Here is an 18,214-nt window from a genome sequence, read left to right on the forward strand (position 1 = left end):
AAATGTAATCCGCCTAGAACCGCAAGGCACAGGCGGAATAGAAGTCCCTAATGTAATGTAATGTAATGATGTACCAAAACAAGCACAAGAATGTCTGTCTGTCCTTGTAGATCAGAAAGGCAACATAGTGGGCAGTGCAGTGGACAATTCTCACCATAACTCCTTTATTTCGTATTGAGCCCTCCAGAAACAGAATAAAACCTACTATATCTAATTGTCCACCATTATCTTTTCAAAAATTGTGATTTAGATGGTTTCAAAATGGACTTTTCTTTTGCCATTTTGATACATCTATCTGGTTTGAAAATAAGCTCCATAGGGAACCAAGCCACCGAATTTATAAAATGAGAGAAAACTTTTCAAAGAATTTTAAATTTTTATTTTCAAGAAACAACAAGTTACAAATGTACAAATATCATGCAAAAATATAAAGTGTCACTTCAGGATCCATGTTAAAACTTTATCATGAGGAATTGGTTCATCCCTCCTTAATTATTCATGTGTCTAAGTTTGTTTGATAGCTGCAGTCCTGAACAATGGATTACAGATACAAATGGTAAACAGATATTTAGATTCTGTAAGGAAGAGCTGGAAACAGTTACTTATCTCATAGCTGGTTGCAAAGTTCTGATAGGCGAAAAAGTATATATTGAAAGGCACAAGAAGACAGTACATCTGATATTTCAAAACTTTGTAAATACTACATCATCACTATATCAAAAGAATACTGGGATCGTTATCCTATCAGAATTATGGAAGAATAATTTGGGTTCAACTGGGACAACCCCATTCAAATTAATAAGTCTGAAGTAAGAAACCAGGCTTAGTGGTAAAGAGCAAAAACATTGGAACAGCATTGATAATAGAGATGTCAATTCCAGGTGAATATTTTGTACAGCAAGAGAGAAAAGATTTTCCAGTATCAAGAAATGCCTAAGGCCTCAGAAGCGTCGCGGGAGGCATTGGAGCAGGAGGGACTGAGCACCCCTCCTGCTCCTTTACAGGTATGGGGGGTGGGGAGGAAAGGGGACAGGTACGGGGAGTGGGCGTCCCTTGGGTGGCAGGTGAGAGTCAGCATCCCTCGTGCCATTGTTTGTTTGTTTGGGGGGAAGGAGTTGGGTGTTTTACGGATTAAAGGAGGGAGTGGGAACCCTCCTGCCACAATTTTAAAGTGGTGTCGGCGGGAGGGGGGGCACTTTTTTGGGGTTCAGGGAGGGAAAGGGGAAGGAGCACTTGACAGAAGAGGGTGAGGAGCTTTAAAAAAATTTTTTTAATTGGGCTGATATTTTGCGTGTGTAAAACATGCAAAATATCTGCCCGATTAAAAAAAATTTTATTTTTTTTTTTTTAGCCAGCAGTGACAGGAGGCTGCTTCTCCTGTCACTACTGTCAGGGCTCTGCCCCAACTCAATCGGTTTTGAGTCGGAGTTTGAATGCAAATTTGATAGTGAATCAGTCGCACTGCCACGGATCGGATCCGCGGGCTTAGTGAATCTAGCCCTAAGTGCCACAAAGGTACCCAAACTTACCAGATGACCACTGCATGCATCAAGGTAAGACAAGCCCACACTCTCCCAGTGTTCACTGACCTCCTTCTCCCACACAAAAATGAGAACAAAGGGTTCATATCTGTCTCTACAACAGCAACATCTGGTATGGGGAAGCCTAGTCGAACTGCACACAGGTGTCTTAAGTAGTCTGGTGGGTGGGCTAGTGAACCATAGAGAGGAGGACCTAGGCCCATAAGCCACTCTAAACACTAATTTTATAGAACGTGAGAGTCCACCCAAAAGCACAGTTACTTACCGTAACAGGTGTTATCCAGGGACAGCAGGCAGATATTCTTGACTGATGGGTGACGGCACCGACGGAGCCCCGGTACGGACAATTTTAGAGTGATTGCACTCTAAGAACTTTGAAAGTTCTAGTAGGCCGCACCGCGCACGCGCCTTCCCGCCCGACAGAGGCGCGCGGTCCCCAGTTAGGATAAGCCAGCTAAGAAGCCAACCCGGGGAGGTGGGAGGGACGCAAGAATATCTACCTGCTGTCCCTGGATAACACCTGTTACGGTAAGTAACTGTGCTTTATCCCAGGACAAGCAGGCAGCATATTCTTGACTGATGGGTGACCTCCAAGCTAATAAAAAGAGGGATGGCGGGAAGGTTGGCCATTAGGAAAATAAATTTTGTAAAACAGATTGGCCGAAGTATCCATCCCGTCTGGAGAATGCATCCAGACAATAATGTGATGTAAAAGTGTGAACTGAGGACCAAGTAGCAGCCTTGCAGATTTCCTCAATGGAAGTAGATTGGAGGAAAGCTACAGACGCTGCCATAGCTCTAACTTTGTGGCCCGTGACAGAACCTTCCAGTGTCAGGCCCGACTGAGCATAACAGAAAGAAACGCAAGCAGCAAGCCAATTGGAGAGAGTGCGTTTAGATACAGGATGACCCAACTTGTTAGGATCAAAGGACAAAAATAGTTGAGGAGATGATCTGTGGGGCTTAGTACGTTCAAGATAGTAAGCCAGAGCACGTTTACAGTCCAAGGTATGCAAAGCCTGTTCACCTGGATGAGAATGAGGCTTTGGAAAAAATACAGGCAGGACTATGGACTGGTTAAGATGAAAGTCAGACACAACCTTAGGAAGAAATCTGAGGTGTGTACGGAGAACCACCTTATCATGGTGAAAAACAGTGAAAGGTGGATCGGCCACTAGTGCATGCAGTTCACTGACCCTCCTGGCAGAAGTGAGAGCTATAAGGAAGACCACTTTCCAGGTAAGAAATTTGAAATGCGCTGTGGCTAAAGGTTCAAAAGGAGGCTTCATTAAAGCGGAAAGAACCACATTGAGATCCCAGACCACAGGAGGAGGCTTGAGAGGTGGTTTCACATTGAAAAGGCCCCTCATGAACCGAGAAACCAAAGGATGAGCCGAGAGGGGTTTTCCATGAATTGGCTCATGAAAGGCAGCAATGGCACTAAGGTGAACTCTGATAGAAGTAGATTTAAGACCAGAGTCAGACAAGGAAAGAAGATAGTCCAACACCAGTCCCACTGCTAGAGACATGGGATCATGGTGATGTAAGAGGCACCAGGAAGAAAACCGAGACCACTTCTGTTGATAACATTGGAGCGTGGCCGGTTTCCTGGAAGCATCAATGATAGAGCGGACAGGCTGAGAAAGGAGTGAGTGAGCTGAAGTCAGCCCGAGAGATACCAAGCTGTCAGGTGCAGAGACTGTAGGTTGGGATGCAGTAGGGTCTGCTGATGCTGAGAAAGCAGAGAAGGAAACAGTGGAAGAGGTATGGGTTCCCTGGAACTGAGTTGAAGTAGAAGGGAGAACCAATGTTGCCTGGGCCACCGTGGAGCGATGAGAATCATGGTGGCTTGTTCCCTCTTGAGCTTGAACAGTGTTCGCAGCATGAGCGGTAGAGGGGGAAAAGCATATAGGAAGAGACTGGTCCAATCCAGGAGAAATGCATCGGGCGCCAGACGGTGAGGAGAGTAGAGTCTGGAGCAAAACAGGGGCAGCTGATGGTTGTGGGGAGCTGCAAAAAGGTCCACTTGAGGAGTGGCCCATTGAGCGAAAATGGACTGAAGAGTCGAGGGATCGAGAGTCCATTCGTGAGGTTGGAGAATTCTGCTGAGATTGTCCGCTAAGGAATTCTGTTCCCCTTGAATGTAGACAGCCTTCAGGAATAAGTGACGAGCTGTCGCCCAAGACCAAATCCGTTGGGCTTCCTGACACAACAGGCGAGAGCCCGTTCCTCCCTGTTTGTTGATGTAGTACATTGCAACTTGATTGTCTGTGCAAATGAGTAGTACTTGAGGAAAGAGAAGATGTTGAAACGCCTTGAGGGCATAGAACATCGCTCGGAGTTCCAGGAAATTGATGTGGTGTTTCTTTTCCTGGGCAGTCCAAAATCCCTGAGTTTGGAATTCGTTCAAGTGAGCTCCCCAGGCATAGGGTGAGGAATCTGTGGTGATGACTAGTTGATGAGGAGGTAGATGGAACAGCAGACCTCTGGATAGATTTGAAGATGTCAACCACCAAAGAAGCGACTGTCAAAGAGACGAGGTCACAGATATGTGTTGTGAACAAGGATCCGTCGCTTGGGACCATTGGTTCGCTAAGGTCCATTGAGGAGTACGCAGGTGGAGACGTGCGAAGGGTGTGACATGTACTGTCGAAGCCATGTGCCCCAATAGCACCATCATGTGATTCGCAGAAATGGTAATCTGTTGAAACACCTGCTGACAGAGATGGAGGATGGCGTGAAGGCGGTTGGATGGAAGAAACGCCCTCATCAGAACAGTGTCCAGAACAGCTCCAATAAATTGAAGTCGCTGGGTCGGAATGAGGTGAGACTTGGGTAGATTGATTTCGAACCCTAATAGTCGAAGGAAGTGAATGGTCTGATTGGTGGCAAGCAGAACCGCCTGAGGGGAATGAGTTTTGATCAACCAGTCGTCCAGATAAGGGAAGACTTGAAAGTTGTGAGAGTGGAGATAGGCCGCTACCACAATCAGACATTTGGTGAATACCCTGGGAGAGGAGGCCAGGCCGAAGGGTAGCACTTTGTACTGATAATGATGTTGATTGATGAGAAAGCGCAGATATTGCCTGGACGTCAGATGGATAGGAATATGTGTGTAAGCCTCTTTGAGATCGAGGGAGCATAGCCAGTCGCCCTGAGCGAGAAGAGGGTAGAGGGTGGCAAGAGAGAGCATTTTGAACTTCTCCTTGACCAAACATTTGTTGAGATCTCTGAGATCTAAGATGGGTCTGAGGTCTCCGGTCTTTTTGGGAACTAGAAAGTACCGGGAGTAAAAACCCTGACCTCGCTGATCTTGAGGAACTTCTTCGATGGCATTGAGAAGAAGGAGGGATTGAACCTCTTGAGCAAGAAGGAGGGACTGAGACTTGTTGGAAGCAGACTCTTTTGGCAGGCCTAACGGCGGGGGAGTCTGAAAATTGAGGGAGTAGCCATGGGCTATGATCGAGAGCACCCACTGGTCGGTGGTGATTACCTCCCATCAAGAGTGAAAAATGGTTAATCGACCTCCTATGGGCTGTGGAAGAGGACAGGAGGGAGGGAGACTGGCAATGCCCAGGGAGAAGGGAGTCAAAGGAGGGCTGAGTCGGCTTAGTCTGAGTGACAGGCTTTATGGTAGGCGGCTGTTGCTGACGTGCTTGTTGGTGCTGTTGCCGCTGCCTCCGAGGTTGTGGAGGTTGAGGCTGAACTGGCCGAGCAGAAAACCGCATCTGATATGATGGCTGCTGTCTAAATGGACGAGGAGGAGGAGGCTTCTTTTTATTTTTCAGCAAAGTATCCCACCTCGTCTCATGGGCAGAGAGCTTTTGAGTGGTGGTATCCATAGATTCTCCAAAGAGCTCATCACCCAGGCAGGGAGCATTGGCAAGGCGGTCCTGGTGGTTCACATCAAGGTCGGAGACTCAGAGCCATGCCAATCGTCTCATCGCTACAGACATAGCCGTGGCTCGGGATGTGAGTTCAAAAGTATCATAGATGGATCGGACCATGAACTTCCTGAGTTGTAGGAGACTGGAAGTGCATTGTTGGAATGCAGGAAGCTTACAGTCAGGAAGATACTTTTGAAAAGAAGAGACTTGCTGAATCAAATGTTTCAGGTAAAAAGAGAAGTGAAACGCATAATTACCTGAACGGTTGGCCAGCATTGCATTTTGGTAAAGTCTTTTACCAAATTTATCCATGGCCTTGCCCTCTCTGCCAGGAGGGACAGAGGCATATACACTAGAGCCTGCCGATTTTTTGAGGGTGGACTCCACCAGCAGAGATTCATGGGGCAGCTGGGGTTTGTCAAACCCTGGAATAGGAATCACCTTGTAAAGCGATTCCAGCTTCCTAGGGGCTCCTGGAACGGTGAGAGGAGTTTCTAAATTTTTGTAAAAAGTTTCCCTCAAGATGTCATGGAGGGGTAACTTTAAAAATTCTTTCGGAGGCTGGTCAAAATCCAAAGCATCAAGAAATGCTTTGGATTTGTTAGAGTCAGACTCTAGAGGGATGGAAAGGGTGTCCGACATCTCCTTAAGAAACTTGGTGAAGGACGAGTGCTCTGGCTTACCAGCAGGATCCTGCACCGATGTAACATCCTCCTCCGAGGAATAATCTGCCTTGGTACCGAGGGGGTCATCAGAATCATCCCACAAATCAGGGTCCCGTACCGATGACAGACGGCCCTGAGAAAGTGGGGTAGAAGGTTCGGTATGCTTGGTTTTGCGTACCGATTTACCAGACCTCATGGACACCGTACCGGGTGACTGTACAGCAGTATGGGTGTCAGAGAACGGCACCGGCTCCGAAGTCGAGTAAGCAGTGCGTCGAAGAGACTTCGGTTCCGCCGAGACAACAGGCATAGAAACAGATTTTTGCGGTGCCGACAACGTCGATGCCGACAAAACAGGCTGTTCGACGATCGGCACCGAATGCTCAGTAGGTACCGACACTGGAAGGCTCGGAGTCAGCAGAGCCGGGAGCAAGTGTTGTAACTGCTCCTTAAGCTGGACCTGAAGGATGGATGCTATTCTCTCATCCAGAGACGGTCCCGATGGCACCGGTACTGCTTTTTTCTTGCTCGGTACCTGCGGTGCAGCTCAACACTCAGGCGAAGTCGATGCCGATGAAGAGGCAGTGACTTCAATAGGAGCGGAGCGTTTGCGAGGCCGGCGCGCAGTCTGCAGGACTTGGCTCACTGCTTGTTCAACTGGCGGGCTAAGGACAGTAGGGGATGGCTGCTTAGCCGGCTTACCTACAGGGTGCGACACCGAGGATGGATCTTGCGGTGTCATAAGAACATAAGCAGTGCCTCCGCTGGTTCAGACCAGAGGTCCATCGTGCCCAGCAGTCCGCACACACGGTGGCCCAACAGGTCCAGGACCTGGACTGTAATCCTCTATCTATACCCCTCTATCCCCTTTTCCAACAGGAAATTGTCCAATCCTTTCTTGAACCCCAGTACCGTACTCTGCCCTATTACGTCCTCTGGAAGCGCATTCCAGGTGTCCACCACACGTTGGGTAAAGAAGAACTTCCTAGCATTCGTTCTGAATCTGTCCCCTTTCAACTTTTCCGAGTGCCCTCTTGTTCTTTTATTATTCGAAAGTTTGAAGAATCTGTCTCTCTCCACTCTCTCTATGTCGAAGTCACCGGTGCCGATTTGGAGGAAGATGACGGTGTCGATGCCGGGGGAACTTCCATGGCGGCACCGAAAAGAATTTGCTGTTGAATTTGGCGATTCTTTAGAGTTCTCTTTTGGAGAGAACTGCAGCGGGTGCACGTTTCTGCCCTATGGTCCGGACCCAGACATGAAGGCACCACTTGTGCGGGTCGGAAAGGGAAATAGGACGTGCACACCGCTGACACTTCTTAAAACCCAGTGAAGGGGGCATGAAGGGAAAAACGGCCGTAGCAAAATCGAAGCCCGAGGCTTCGATGGTGCCAACAGGCCCCGCCGGGGCTGACCGGAAAAAAGTCGAAAAAAATTGACTTTTTTTTTTTAAATAAAAGAAAGAAACGATAAGGTGAATAAATCATGACAAGAAAATAACGCGCGAGCGGGAAGGCGAGAAAATTTTGAAAAAATTTTCCAACAGCAGTTGGAACATGCGTCTTCTTAGCTCCGCGGAAACTAAGAAACTGGGGACCGCACGCCTCTGTCGGGCAGGAAGGCACTCGCGCATGCGCGGTGCGGCCTACTAGAACTTTCAAAGTTCTTAGAGTGCAATCACTCTAAAATTGTCCGTACCAGGGCTCCGTCGGTGCCGTCACCCATCAGTCAAGAATATGCTGCCTGCTTGTCCTGGGATAAACCTACTAACCAATTAACAAAACTATTAGAATTCTGGGGGTTATCCTGGATCAAAACTTGTCAATGAATACTCATACAGATTCTATAGTTCAAAAATGCTTATATGGAAATAACTATGAAATTATATTTTGATTTGGCTTTTTTCACATTATTGGTTCAATCCTTAATTCTAATTATTTTGGACTACTGAAATATAGTTTATTTTACAGGTTATCAAAAAACCCATACAAATTGCGTATTATTCAAAATACTGCTTTTCACCTGATTTTCAAGTTGAAAAAATCAGCCTTTATTACTGTAGGCTGCACTGGCTTCCTATAGAGCAGGGGTAGGGAACTCCGGTCCTCGAGAGCCGTATTCCAGTCGGGTTTTCAGGACTTCCCCAATGAATATGCATGAGATCTATTTGCATGCACTGCTTTCAATGCATATTCATTGGGGAAATCCTGAAAACCCGACTGGAATACGGCTCTCAAGGACTGGAGTTCCCTACAGGGCTGTGGAGTCGGAGGAAATTTCGGGTACTTGGAATCGGAGTCAGAAGTACAAAAAACTGAGGAGTCGGAACATTTATCTACCGACTCCATTTTTGAACTTGGCATACCAATCACGAGCGATTCTTTCAGCTATAGCACTCACTATATAAACAGCACAAATGTTGCGAGCAGCTTCTGCGGCCTTAGAACCTTGATTAAAAGCAAAAAGAAGGTAGTGTCGAAAATGCTCATTTCTCTCAACTTGACATTCCATTTTAACGATCTGAAAATTAACCAGTGCTGTGGAGTCGGAGTCGAGGAATTGGAGTCGGAGGAAATTTCGGGTACCTGGAGTCGGAGTCTGAAGTACAAAAAACTGAGGAGTCGGAGTCGGAACATTTATCTACCGACTCCACAGCCCTGGTTCCCTACCCCTGCTATAGAGGCTAGTGTTTTTTAAATTTGAATGCATTTGTTATAAGGTGCTGCATGACCTTACTGCATATTACCTCATCAAGCATTTTGTATTTGCTAATCCAAGATGTTCTGTGCATATTTCTGCATTATTTACATTTACGCCCATTAGGGGTTGCACTTCAAAAGATATCTTCAGAGACTGTTCTCATACCAAGCTGCAATTATGGACAAAAAGCTTAATTGTCCATTTCTTGACTTCTCTTTTTAGGAAATCTTTGAAAACGTATTTATTTGTTAAATTTTTATAATATTATTTGTGTTTATGCTTTATTGTGTTCGTGAGGTTTAACCTTGTTGTAAACTGCATAGATCTGCAAGGATTTTTGGTATACAAATACATTTATGTCACTATACTGCCATATAGGTGCCACCTGTAGCCATAAGTGCTATTGGTGTGGTACACAGGAAGGGTATAGTAGGTTTGGTTGGGGGAAGGGGGCTCACCATAAATTATAAGGGGGTTATGGTGAGATATATAGCTGGCACCCTTTATGTGAAGTTCACAGCAATGCCCTCTAAGGTGTTCCATTGTTCGGTTGGGATGTCTATGTGGCCAGTCCATTACTATGCTGGCCCCACATTCAAATGGTCAGGCTTAGGACATTCTCAACATGGATATTTTTCTGATCGAAAACGAGGTATAAAGTTGACGTCCCAGTGGCCAAGACGTCTAAGTAGACGATTAAAAAAATAATAATAATTATATTTGGATGTCCAGCAGTTTGCTATTTGAAAATGGCCATTTTTATTCCTCCATCTTTGGACATGCAGCTGGAAACGTCCAAGTTAGACTTAGACTTTTTTTTTTTAATGCCCCTCCACAAATGCAGCCTCACAGACATGGCATAATAAGGAGATAAGTTAGCATGCAAGAAACATACAGTATTTTGCCACTAGCATAGTGTCTGAAGAATTTGGTCATCAGTATTCTTTTCAAGACATTTCTCATGTCTTCTCGGTCTTGTAAAGTGACTGGAATTGGCTGCCAGAGATCACTGGTTTCAAATGGGAAAATCAGATGTATGTTGAGGCTTGCTGCTTATGTTTTGTTTTCATGTAAACAGCTTAGGTTTAAGCGGGTAAAAAATGTTTAAAACATGGAAGCTGGAAAGAGAACCTTTTTACTTATTTGGGTCTTCTTGCTGAAAACATTCCCTGATATTTAAAAACGATGGTCAGAATGAACATCAAATGCTGACTAATAATAATAATAATAATAATTTTATTCTTATATACCGCCATACCCAGTGAGTTCTAGGCGGTTTACATCAATTAAGGTAGTATCTGCGTAGACACGCAGATTTACAAACAATTTTATCAGAAGTTTTAACAATTTTACAGATATAAACGATTTTACAGATATAAACAAGTTTTAACCAAACTTGACAGAGGATGACGGGAGGTAGTGGAAACTCGGGAGGAGAGAAGCTATTATGTGGGAGGAGAAGAACGGGGGGGGCGAAGTGGTAGGATATGCGGGGGGGGGGGGGGTCATTAAGGGTCTTGTTTGCTAAATAGGTAGGTTTTGAGTGATTTTCTGAATCCGAGATAAGTGGGGGCCTCGAATCATTTGTGCAAGCCACGGGTTGAGCTTAGCTGCTTGGAAGGCGAAGGTTTTGTCTAAGAATCTTTTAAGATGGCAGAGTTTTAGCGATGGGAAGGCGAACAGCTGAATTCTACGGGATTTCTTGTTTGTGTTGTAGAGGTTGAAGTGAAGATTAATGTAACTTGGAGCAGAACCATTTACCGATTTGTAGCAGAAGCATGCAAATTTAAAGAGGACTCTAGATTCAAATGGCAGCCAGTGAAGTTGGTGGTAGAAGGGGGTGACATGTTCCCATTTCTTCTCAATGCCTTCTGGCTCTCGTTCTCTTGGAGCCCAGGCAAGAGGCGGGAGCTCACATTCACCCTTACAACGAGCAGAAGGGGTAAGGACCGTGCTTGGGAGGAAGGGCGGGCAGATGCCGCTTTCAGCACGGGGGTGATTTGCGGTTCTCGCGGGGGGAGAGAGGGGGTGGTTGCGATGCCGGTTAGAGCGGGAGGGAGGTGCTCGTACACCAGAACATGCTCAGTTTGCGAGACAAAAGTTTGCTGAGTGTTTTGCTCGTCTTGCAAAACACTCGCAAACCGAGGTTCCACTGTACAATGATAAAGGAGACAATTGCCCTACCGTACAGAATAACATTTTCTGCTCTCAAAGAGGGTCTTACCCAAGGCTATTTGATACTCTAGAGCAGTGGTTCCCAACTCTGTCCTGGAGGACCACCAGGCCAATTTGGTTTTCAGGCTAGCCCTAATGAATATGCTTGAGAGAGTTTTGCATATAATGGATGTGACAGGCATGAAAATCTGCTCCATGCATATTCATTAGGGCTATCCTGAAAACCCGATTGGCCTGGTGGTACTCCAGGACAGGATTGGTTCCCAATCCTGTCCTGAAGGACCACCAGCCAATCAGGTTTTCAGGATAGCCCTAATGAATATGCATGAAAGAGATTTGCATGTAATGAAGATGAAAGGAATGCAGATCTGCCCCATGCATATTCATTAGGGCTGTCCCAAAAACCTCCAAGACAGGGTTGAGGACCACTGCTCTAGACCAGTGATTCCTAAACATGGTCCTGGAGCAGGGGTGTCAAAGTCCCTCCTCAAGGGCTGCAATACAGTCAGGCTTTCAGGATTTCCCTAATGAACATGCATGAGAACTATTTGCATGCACTGCTTTCATTGTATGCTAATAATCTCATGGATATTCATTGGGGAAATCCTGAAAACCTGACTGGATTGCGGCCCTCGAGGATGGACTTTAATACCCCTGTCCTGGAGGCATTAGTCAGCTTTTCAGGATATCCACAATGAATGTGTATTGAAAGAGATCTGCATATAATGGAGGCAGTGTATGCAAATCACACCCATGCATATTTGTTGTAGATATCCTGAAAACCTGACTGGCAAGGGAGTACGCTAGGACTGATTTGGGAAACTCTGCCCTAGCCTATACAAACCTTCAGCCATGTGTTTACTCCCACCCCCCTCTTCTGCCTTAACCCCCATTGTCCATCATCTCCATGTATTCAGTATCTCTAATCTCCTCCCTCTTCCTTTCCTGCTGCCAACCTACCTCTAGAGCAGTGGTTCCCAACCCTGTCTTGGAAGACCACCAGGCCAGTTGGTTTTTCAGGTTAGCCCTAATGAAAATGCATGGAGCAGATTTGCATGCCTGGCACCTTCATTATATGCAGATCTCTCTCATCCATATTCATTAAGTCCATCCTGAAAACCCAACTGTCCTGGGAGTCCTCCAGGACAGGGTTGGGAGCTACAGCCAGTATCAAAAACAAACATTATGGTAGCAGACTTTCAAGCACTGGTGGCCTGCTGGGTCCTGCCTCCTTAATGCAAATTTCCTATCAGAGGTGGTGGAAGGGCCCCACAGCACTGCCAGCAGCTTCCTACTTTGCTGTTGTGTTGTTGACTCTGCCAGCCAGCACCATACCCCTACCCCCTATGTCTACCATCCTAGGCAGAGATATCTAGTCTGTCAGGGAATGGGCCACGCTGGTCTCAGAATATATTTTTGCACAGTTTCCTTCATTTTGTTCTGCAGAACTCAGTTTGTGCAATTAACAATCATCACAGACCAGCGCCTTTATGTGTAATTAAACTTCTTTCTTTTAATATTGAACTTTGCCTTTAATTTTCTATTAATGTTCTACTTTGAAATACTTACCATTTTCATATGCTACTAGCGTACTTGGGTTGTTTTTTTTTTTAACATTTACGTGTCCTTTTCTTATACAAGCCCCATCATTTGGGTACATAAGCTAGACTAGCGCCATCTACACAGCATTAAAAAGTAAGACACCCCCTTCCCCCCCCAACGGAGGGCTCTGATGCTCAATTCAATCTCTAAAAAGTCTTACGTCCTTGAGTTGTTAACAAACATCTGATCTCAACCGCTCTCACCTCTATGACCTAATTCTAAGTTAATTAACTAGACCCTGACCCACCTCAAATCTGAAGAAGAGAAATGAAATAAAGTAAAGCAGGCTAAAGAGAGAGAAGGAGGAGGGGAAGGAAGCACGCAGGGGGTCCTAGAGCGGCCTAGCTTAGCTCCATCACCCAAACTTTACTAATCACTTCGGCCTCCGAGAACCGGAGCCCGATCAGATAAGGAAATCGTGCGAGGATCACGTGGAGCTGCATTGGACCCCTCTCAGCTAGGACGCCCCGTCATCCTGCGCAGGACGCTCCAGCGTCATTTCCGCCGGGAAAGCTCACGCTCATCACCGAGAAGCCGCCGGCAGTTCCTCTCAGACCCCCGCTGCTGCCCCCTTCTGGCTGCCGCCAGAGCAGCACTTTCGGCACGCTTGCGAACACGCGTCGCGCCTTTTTTAAAATTCCTTTCACCAAATGAGAGCGACCGTGGAACTAAAATGTCAGATGGTTTAACTGCTTGCCGACCCGAATATCGACGCCAAAGGCTCTTTTCCATTGGCGTTGAATCTTATTTACGTTGTTAAAGCTCCGCTTAGCGAGCTGTTGGCACTCTCTTTGCCTGAGTTGCGTTAACCCCATTGTTAAGCTTAAACTAAAAGCCTGACACAGTATCTGGTCTAGATTCTAGAACAGGAGTTAGGGTTTAGAACAGAAGATGTTACCGGTTTATGATTGCTTAGCTCGTTTGCAAGTCCTAGATTGGACATATTCAGCTAAGGGTAGTCTGACTTTCAGATGAATGTTTTTATGGGCAAGAAAGGGAGGACGGGCTAAATAAATAAGAACAGAATGCTTCAACATATTCATTGTGTTTCTCATGCATTTGCATGGTTCTAAATGAATGCATGGTTCTAGATGAATGCTTCCAAGAAAGGAGAAACAGTTTCCTGAAATATTTGTAAATTAATACAATTTATCATAAATTGCAAAAAAAACAACAACCCCCAAACAAAAACCTTACCGAGACGGATTTTCTCATTGTGTTTGCGTATAAAACTAACAGTTTAACAAAGACGGGCTGGTCTACAGGAATATTACCACTTTGTTATCTGTTTTCCTAACTTTTGACATGTTGCTCTTAATGATCCAAGGCCCCGAGAAAGGAGGTGCACAAAGCATCCCCACCCCTCTTCTGCACAGTTTCAAGAGGTCAGACTTTAAACAAGGAGGAAGAGTAGTCGGGACTCGGGAGCATACCAACTGATTAACTTTTAGGGTGTATTACGGAGTCATGGCACATCGGAACGCCTGATCCAGTATTCCAAAAGTCCTGCCTTTCACATAGCTAACTAGGAAAAAGGCTCCGCCCCCTCCTAGGTAAGGCAGAAAGGCCGCAAGTAGCCCCGCCCACGCCCGCTCTAGGGGCCGGGTTGGAGCGGAGGGCCGGCGCTGGCCTCTCGCAGACGTGAGTGGGAGTAGGGAGACGTAGAGGCTTCCAAGCGCGTGCCTGCAGCCGATCTCGGGGCGTGATGGCGCTCCTCAGAGGTAATTGTGTTTTTTTAACGCAAACTGAGCTGGTGTACCGTTCGGCGGAATCACGTCCGGTTTAAAGTTAACCAGTGTGGGCGCGCCAAGGCTGAAACTTGAAGGGGGGGAGTGAGCTTCGTCTTACTACTACTACTATGAATTATTTCTACAGTGTTACCAGACGTACGCAGCGCTGTACAGGGTCACAAAGAAGACAGTCTCTGCTCGGAAGAGCTTACAATCTAAATAACCGAGACAAACAGGCTGTCATAGATATAGTTAAGGGGAATGGTTAATCAGCTGGCTGGGTTGGAGGGTAGAGGAGTAGGGTTAAGGATTGAAGGCTATATAAAAAAGGTGGGTTTTTAGTCTGCTTTTAAACAAGGGAAGGGAAGGGGATTGACTGGACAAACTCAGGTAATTTATTCCAGGCAAAGGGGCAGCTAGATGAAAGGAAGGAAGTCTGGAATTGGCAATGGAGGAGAAGGGTAACGCTAAGAATGACTTATCTGAGGAACGGAGGTGTATAAGGAGAGAGAAGTGAGGAGAGATATTGAGGGGCAGCAGAATGAACACACTTCTAGGTCATAGAAACATAGAACATGACGGGCAGAAAAGGGCCACGGCCCATCTAGTCTGCCCTCACTAATGGCCCACCCCCTAACTATGTCCATGAAGAGATCCCACATGCCAATCCCATAAGAACATAACATAAGAACATAAGCAGTGCCTCTGCCGGGTCAGACCAGAGGTCCATCCCGCCCAGCAGTCCGCCCCCACGGCGGCCCAACAGGTCATGACCTGCCTTAATCACCAGTAGCGTGCCTAAAATCTGGCACGCTACTGGCCTCAATTACCTGTTGTGGAAGATTATTCCAGCGATCAACCACCCTTTCGGTGAAGAAATATTTTCTGGTGTCGCCCTGAAATTTCCCACGGGTCCCTGATTTTCCCACGGGGTCCCTGATTTTCAACGGATGCCCTCTTGTTGCCGTGGGTCCTTTAAGGTCAGCAATAAGATCTTGAACTGAGCCAGTGAAGTGACTTAAGGAGAGGGGTGACATGAGCTAGCGAGGTTGGTAGAAGATGAGTCGCGCAGCAGAATTTTGCACAGATTGCAAGGGGGAGAGGTATCACTGAGGGATACCAGTTAGGAGTAGATTGCAGTAATCTTTGCATTGGGTTGCGAGCCTACCGGGACAGATTGGGGGGGGGAATATACTTGAAGGGGAGAGTGTGGCACAGTGGTTAAAGCTACAGCCTCAGCACCCTGAGGTTGTGGGTTCAAACCCACGCTGCTCCTTGTGACCCTGGGCAAGTCACTTAATCCCCCCATTGCCCCAGGTACGTTAGATAGATTGTGAGCCCGCCGGGACAGGGAGGGAAAACTGCTTGAGTACCTGAATAAATGTATGTAAACCGTTCTGAGCTTCCCTGGGAGAACAGTATAGAAAATTGAATAAATAAATTTAAAAACCTGGATGCTGGAGGACCCTTCCGGGCTAGCACAAAAGTGATTTCTTTTTAGATCGCAATTCATCAAGTTGCTAGCACTCAAGCACAAGTCGATGGCACCTAACAACAGAGAATAACATGGACAAATTTTTCCCGCTTCCGCAAGTTGCTGTCCCGGCCCAGTTCCTATAAACTCTACCTTAACCACACAAGCCTCCAACGCTTGTGCAGATGAGGACACAGCTTGCAGTGACAGGAAAAGAACCCTCCAGGATGGAAAATGAGTTCCCGCAGGGACGGAAAAAATTTGTCCCCATGTCATTCTCTAGCTTCAAGTACCTGTATGTAAACTTCTTTGAGTGTGGTTATATAACTACAAAAAAAGCAGAGGATTTGGGAAAGAATTGATGGTACCATAACTAGTTAACTGAGAAGTGGAATTAGCTCCTGAATGTTTGTTTCACATTTCTTGAACTAGCTGCCATTTTAGAAGCCACTGAGAGGCACAGGGGCTTTGATGATGGGATGGGTAGACTCACCCGGTGTAACTTGGTTGGGAAGGGATATGTTCAGCCATTTCCTGTGACCGATCTGCACGGGGCAGGAGCGTGGGAAGATCGCTCCTGCCCCGAAAACCCGCTAAACCACCAGGTAAGGCTTAAGAGGGGGATTACAGGGCTTAAAATAGCTGGGGGGGGGGGCAGCGGGGGTTAGAGGCAGAACCGGCCCGAATATTATTTGCGGGCTGGTTCTGCCCCTAACCACCGCGAATACGGAGGGGGGAAGTGTAAAACAGATTTTATGCTGCTTATTCTAAAAATAGTGGATTGCCCAAGGTCACAAGGGGCAGCGTGGGTTTGAACCTACAACCTCAGGGTACTGAGAATTTAGCTTTACACTGCAGGACACTTCCCCCATAGGTTGCTGTCAGAAGATCACCTCTCCTTACTGTCACTGTAGCCTCCTTATTAACTAAGCTTATAATGTCCAGCAAAGTATTGCTCAACTTCTTTAGAAGCAAATTTTGGTGGCAAAGGTGAATTGACTTGAAATAACGGCGGTTCATTACTGTCACTTGTTCTGCTTAGGCAATGAAGTGAGAGCAGCCACTGCCAAGTAGGTCATGGGTGACATTCTTAGCCAAGCCTGATTTTTCTAGGCTTACTCATTCTTACCTTTGAAGCATTAGCAATCACAAATATACTAACTACATTTGAGTTACTTGTAGAGAATATCAAATCAAGCGGAAATAGGCATTGCAAAATGAAATGTATTAATAGATAGGGTTAATATATGCGCTCTTTCCTGTGCATTCTAAACACAAAAGTCTAGCAATTTAGGGAAATATGATATGCCACTATTCATGCAAGACTTCAGGATAGTTTATATTAAATAAACTAAAAATAAACATAGTATAGTAGAATGATAATCTGGCCTAACCTTAACAGGGGGCAGTCTGGATAAAGGAAAATCCAGATGACTGGACATACCTTTTTGAACAGAACACATTCTGAGTGCGGCATGTTGAACAATATTCTTTATTTTCAACAATAAAGAGGAAAAATACCAAAAGTATAGTACTTTATTTGTAGTACATATATTAGTGTATTTCTTTTTAAAAAGGAAGCAATTTGTTTTGTTACTGATTTTCATTTCTGTGCTACAAAAGGTCATATAGGCTTTTCAGACAAAGGAGCTAGGTCACACTGCTCTCCCTGTTTTTCTAGACAAGTCCTTGTTGTATTAAATATTCAAAGGCTTCTGCATGTGTTGGTCCCCCCATCAGCAGTAACCAGCTGGTTGTCATCAGTTTTTGATTAATCCTGTTCCTTGTCTTGTATTGATTCCACAATTTCCGCAGCTGTTTTTTACCGGTACTAAAATCTAATATTCACCTATTTGACACAGATCTGACCCCGATGACGTGTTTTCGCTTTCTCGGGGTCTAGTTCAATTCTGCATTGCATTTTGATTATTTGATCTCACAATAATCAAAAAAGGCTTATTACTGGCTTAGGCAGATTAGATTCTTTGGTTCTGTTCTGCATTGCACCCTTTCATTCATGCTTTTTTGTCTCCTCGAAAATAGAGTACTGCAATACAGTTTATTGTCATATAATTTCATCAAACTTACACTGCCTATAGACACTTCAAAATTCAGCAGCACGTTTCCTCTGTAAAGTTAGATTATATGATCATGTCACTCCATTATTAATCCAATTGCACTGGCTCCCTGTGCGATTTAGATGCCGATTCAAAATTTTATGCCTAACATTCAAAGCGCTTTTCTATTCTCAGCTGGTTTACTTAGCATCCATCACTCTACCATACACTCCTTCCCAGTGGCGTACCAAGGGGGGGCAGTCCGCCCCGGGTGCACGTCCCAAGGGGGTGCACAGCCGGCCCCCCTATTCTGCCGCTGCTGCTTTCCTTAACCAGCAGCAGTGGCAGTAAACTTTAAATCAGGGGTGTCCACGGCCCAGCTT

At 45.9% G+C, this 18,214-nt stretch overlaps 1 protein-coding gene across 1 annotated transcript in view; it reads left to right on the top strand.

Moving 5' to 3' along the window:
- The first annotated feature begins 14,137 nt into the window (after positions 1–14,137).
- ACAA2 (acetyl-CoA acyltransferase 2) overlaps positions 14,138–18,214 on the top strand; it is a 70,995-nt gene continuing 66,918 nt past the window's right edge. The window contains exon 1 of the mRNA XM_033934638.1: positions 14,138–14,291. Coding sequence (XP_033790529.1) covers positions 14,276–14,291 — 16 coding nt within the window. The 5' untranslated portion in view covers positions 14,138–14,275. The remainder of the gene's footprint in view (positions 14,292–18,214) is intronic.

Source organism: Geotrypetes seraphini, chromosome 1 (assembly GCF_902459505.1).
Source record: "Geotrypetes seraphini chromosome 1, aGeoSer1.1, whole genome shotgun sequence".
Taxonomy (NCBI): Eukaryota; Metazoa; Chordata; class Amphibia; order Gymnophiona; family Dermophiidae; genus Geotrypetes; species Geotrypetes seraphini.